The following is a 5,000-nucleotide window of genomic DNA, read 5'->3' on the forward strand; positions in this document are numbered from 1 at the left end:
GGTGAAGAGAGAGACAGAGAGAGAGGGGGGGTGAAGAGGGAGAGAGGGAGGAAGACAGAGACAGAGAGGGGGGTGAAGAGTGAGGGGGAGAGAGAGACAGAGAGGGGGTGAAGAGAGAGGGGGAGAGAGAGACAGAGAGAGAGGGGTGAAGAGAGAGGGGGGAGAGAGAGACAGGGGTGAAGAGAGAGGGGGAGAGAGAGACAGAGAGAGAGGGGGGAGAGAGAGACAGAGAGAGAGGGGTGAAGAGAGAGGGGGGAGAGAGAGACAAAGAGAGAGGGGTGAAGAGAGAGGGGGGAGAGAGAGACAAAGAAAGAGGGGGGTGAAGAGAGAGGGGGGAGAGAGAGACAAAGAGAGAGGGGGGTGAAGAGAGAGGGGGGAGAGAGAGACAAAGAGAGGGGGGGTGAAGAGAGAGGGGGGAGAGAGAGACAAAGAGAGAGGGGGGAGAGAGAGACAAAGAGAGAGGGGGGTGAAGAGAGAGGGGGAGAGAGAGACAAAGAGAGAGGGGTGAAGAGAGAGGGGGAGAGAGAAAAAGAGAGGGGTGAAGAGAGGGGTGAGAGAGGGGGGTGAAGAGAGAGGGGGGAGAGAGAGACAGAGAGAGAGGGGGGTGAAGAGAGACAAAGAGAGAGGGGTGAAGAGAGAGGGGGAGAGAGAAAGAGAGAGGGGTGAAGAGAGGGGGGAGAGAGGGGGGTGAAGAGAGAGGGGGGAGAGAGAGACAGAGAGAGAGGGGGGTGAAGAGAGAGGGGGAGAGAGAGACAGAGAGAGGGGGGTGAAGAGAGAGGGGGGACAGAGGGGGAGAGAGAGAGGTGTGAAGAGAGAGGGGGGAGAGAGAAAGAGAGAGGGGTGGAGAGGGGTGAGAGAGAGACAGAGAGAGAGGGGGTGAAGAGAGAGGGGGAGAGAGAAAGAGAGAGGGGTGAAGAGAGAGGGGTGAGAGAGAGACAGAGAGAGAGGGGGGTGAAGAGAGAGGGGGAGAGACAGAGAGAGGGGTGAAGAGAGAGGGGTGAGAGAGAGACAGAGAGAGAGGGGGGTGAAGAGAGAGAGGTGAGAGAGAGACAGAGAGAGAGGGGGGTGAAGAGAGAGGGGGAGAGAGAGACAGAGAGGGGGGTGAAGAGAGAGGGGGGAGAGAGAGACAGAGAGGGGGGTGAAGAGAGAGGGGGAGAGAGAGACAAAGAGAGGGGGGTGAAGAGAGAGGGGGGAGAGAGAGACAAAGAGAGGGGGGTGAAGAGAGAGGGGGGAGAGAGAGACAGAGAGAGAGGGAGGTGTGAAGAGAGAGAGAGAGATTGGTGAAAAGAGAGAGAGAGAGAGACGGACAGACAGACACAAAGAGAGAGAGCACGACACAGAGAGAGAAACAGAGACGCACATAAAGTGAGAGACACAGAGAGAGCACGATACAGACAGACAGAGCGACACAGACAGACACAGACAAATAGACAGACAGACAGAGCGACAGAAACAGACAGAGAAACAGGCAGAGACAGACAGAGAGAGGCAGAGAAACAGGCAGAGACAGAGAGAGAGAGAAAAAGAGACAGAGATTAGAGAGAGACAGAGATAAGAGGCAGAGACAGACAGACAGAGAGGCAGAGGCAGAGAAACAGGCAGAGACAGACAGTCAGAGAGAGAAAGAGACAAAGACAGAGAGAGACAGGCAGAGAGAGAACGAGACAGAGACCGACAGTCACAGAGAGAAAGAGACAGAGATGAGAGGCAAAGAGACAGGCAGTCAGAGAGAGAAAGAGGCAGAGACAGAGATGTGGGGCAGCGTGAGGTGAGAGAGGAGAGGGAAGGCTTTAAGGGGCGTGGGCGTGAGCCTTGTGTTGTGGAGGGGGGGGTAGGGAATGGGGTGAGGAGGGGAGGGAAGTAGGGAAGGGGGCATGCAAGGTTCCAGTTCCTGCCATTATGTTCTCTGTCTGGGTGCTTCCATCATCCCCCACCCCCCATCCCCCTCTTTCACCCCCCGACTCCCTCGCCTCCGCCTTGCCCTGCCCTGCCCTGCCCTGCCCCACCCTGCCCTGCCCCCATCCCGCCCCCCGCCCCCCTATACCCTACGCCCCCTCCCCTCCTCACCCCCTTCATCAACCTTTTCCTCTGTGTATCTTCTGCGTCTCTTGGGAGATGTCTTGTCTTGCTGTTATTGTTGTTGTTGTTGTTGTCGTTGGTATTTGTATTCGTATTTCTTTTTTTTTCACAACAGATTTCTCTGTGTGAAATTCGGGCTGCTCTCCCCAGGGAGAGCGCATCGCTACACTTCAGCGCCACCCATTTTTTGTTATTTTTTTCCTGCGTGCAGTTTTATTTGTTTCTTTCCTATCGAAGTGGATTTTTTCTACAGAATTTTGCCAGGAACAACCCTTTTGTTGCCGTGGGTTCTTTTACGTGCGCATAGTGCATACTGCTCACGCGACCTCGGTTTATCATTTCATCCGAACGACTAGCGTCCAGACCACCACTCAAGGTCTAGTGGAGGGGGAGAAAATATCGGCGGTTGAGACGATATAATTATGTTGTTCTAGTATAATTCTTGTAAGGTCTTGTTGTTGTTGTTGTTGTTGTTGTTATCAGTATATATTGTTCATGTATTTCTTGTCAGCTCTTGTTGTTGTTGTTGTCATTACTATATATTGTTCTTGTATTGTTTGTTTATTTTGTTTGTCTGTTTTATGACCCCCCCCCCCCCCCCCCACACACACACACACTCACACTCTCTCCCTCTCACACACACACACTCACACACACACACACTATCTCTCTCTCTCTCTCTCTCTCTCTCTCTCTCTCTCTCTCTCTCTCCCTCACACATACAAACACACACACACACATACACACACACACACATACAAACACACACACACACACACTCTCTCTCTCTCTCTCTCTCTCTCTCTCACATACACACACTCTCTCTCTCTCTCTCTCTCTCTCCCTCCCTCACACACACACACACACACACACACACACACACACACACACATAGACGCAGGGTGTGGAATCATCGCCATTATCTATGCGCGACACGTGATGAACAGGCGAGCTTTTCATTGGTTTTGATCATCATCGTTGTTGCTGTGACCTGTCGCAGGGGCCTTCCTGATCCCCTACGTGTGCATGCTGATGCTGGTGGGGCTGCCTCTCTTCTTCATGGAGCTGGCCTTTGGGCAGTTCGCCTCCCTGGGCCCCATCTCCATCTGGAGGGTCAACCCCCTGCTGAAAGGTAACTCACCGCCCAAAGGAACCTCACCCTCACTCACCCTCACCGCTCTTCTTCTGCGTTCACTCGTATGCACACGAGTGGGCCTTTACGTGTATGACCGTTTTTACCCCGCCATGTAGGCAGCCATACTCCGTTTTCGGGGGTGTGCATGCTGGGTATGTTCCTGTTTCCATAACCCACCGAACGCTGACATGGATTACAGGATCTTTAACGTGCGTATTTGATCTTCTGCTTGCATATACACACGAAGGGGGTTCAGGCACTAGCAGGTGTGCACATATGTTGACCTGGGAGACCGTAAAAATCTCCACCCTTTACCCACCAGGCGCCGTCACCGTGATTCGAACCCGGGACCCTCAGATTGACAGTCCAACGCTTTAACCACTCGGCTATTGCACCCGTCACCCTCACCGCTCAAAGGTAACTCACCACCGCTCTCACCTTCATTGCAACTGCATTGCAAATAGAGACACGGCGTAGGCGTTTCAGTGTGACCCCGTAACAAAACAACAGTCAGCAGTCTGGGTCTTCTCGGATGAGTATCCACCTGTAAAATTCAAAAGACCCAGAAGTGCTGGTAAAGACATTGTGGTGTATTTCCTTTTTTTTTTTTTTTTCTTTTCTTTTCTTTTCAAAACCCAGCCATGTAATCACTTCAGGACAGAAAGTCCATGACCTCAGACTAGAACGCCAGCCACTGCCCACACAGAGAATCTAAAGCATGGTGCAGACAGTGTCCCCACACTGGAACCCATTGTGGGACAAGTAGCATGCTGAGAGGAAGGCAGTTCCAGAGTGGAGTAGATGTTCGAGCTTTCTTCGAGGGCATTACTTTTGGGTCTGCTTATTCATTGCGGTCGGGTGCCATGGACACGTGGTTTAAAAGAACGGGAAAATGCATGAAAGCTGGCGGAGGATACATCAAGAATAGTCATTTTTATGTATGAGTATGCCCACATGTACTTATACTTATCAAGTGCCCCTTTTATTACTATCACATACTTATACTTATAAAGTGCTCCTCTTATTTCTTTCACCGTCATCACCACCATCATCAACAGTTGTGTTTTTTGGGTTTTTTTGTTTTTTTTTTTTTTTTTTAGTCTGACATCTGTTGGACTATTGGTTGTAATGGGGTGGTTGTTATGTAGTGGCAGTGGTTATGTTGTTGCTATGTCTGGGTTGTTATCTGGTGGATGCTCAGTGGTGGTTGGTATCTTCTGGATGTTATGTGGTGGTTGTTATGTGGTTGTTTTGTTGTGGCTGTCGATTTCTGGTTGTTATGTGGTGGTTGTTATCTTGTGGTTGTTATGTGGTGGTATGGTGATGTGGTTGTTTTGTTGTGGCTGTTAATTGCTGGTTGTTATGTGGTGGTTGTTAAGTGGAGATTGTTTTGTTTGTCGGGGTCGTTATGGAGTGGTTGTCCTGGGGTGGTCGTTATGTGGTTGTTGTGTGGTGGTATGGTGATGTGGTTGTTTTGTTGTGGCTGTTAATTGCTGGTTGTTATGTGGGGGTCGTTATGTGGTTAAGTTGTTATCTTGTGGTTGCTATGTGGTGGTTGTCATGTACTGGTTGTTAAATGGAGATTGTTTTGTTTGTGGCGGTCGTTATGTGGTGGTTGTCATGTGGGGGTCGTTATGTGGTGGTTGTCATGTGGTGGTTGTCATGTGGTGGTTGTTAAATGGAGATTGTTTTGTTTGTGGGGGTTGTTATGTGGCGGTTTCTCATGTGGTGGTGGTCATGTGGTGGTGGTTATGTGGTGGTTGTCATGTGGTGGTTGTCATGTAGT

The 5,000-nt window shown here is 50.8% G+C and overlaps 1 protein-coding gene across 2 annotated transcripts in view; it reads left to right on the forward strand.

Annotated features, from left to right (window-relative positions):
* The window catches only part of LOC143301256 (sodium- and chloride-dependent glycine transporter 1-like), a 71,287-nt gene that overhangs the window by 37,447 nt on the left and 28,840 nt on the right, over positions 1 to 5,000 (forward strand). For both annotated transcript variants that reach the window (XM_076615402.1, XM_076615403.1), the window contains one exon: positions 3,080 to 3,211. In XM_076615402.1, the coding sequence (XP_076471517.1) occupies positions 3,080 to 3,211 (132 nt within the window). The remainder of the gene's footprint in view (positions 1 to 3,079; positions 3,212 to 5,000) is intronic.

Source organism: Babylonia areolata, chromosome 27 (genome assembly GCF_041734735.1).
Source record: "Babylonia areolata isolate BAREFJ2019XMU chromosome 27, ASM4173473v1, whole genome shotgun sequence".
NCBI lineage: Eukaryota > Metazoa > Mollusca > Gastropoda > Neogastropoda > Buccinidae > Babylonia > Babylonia areolata.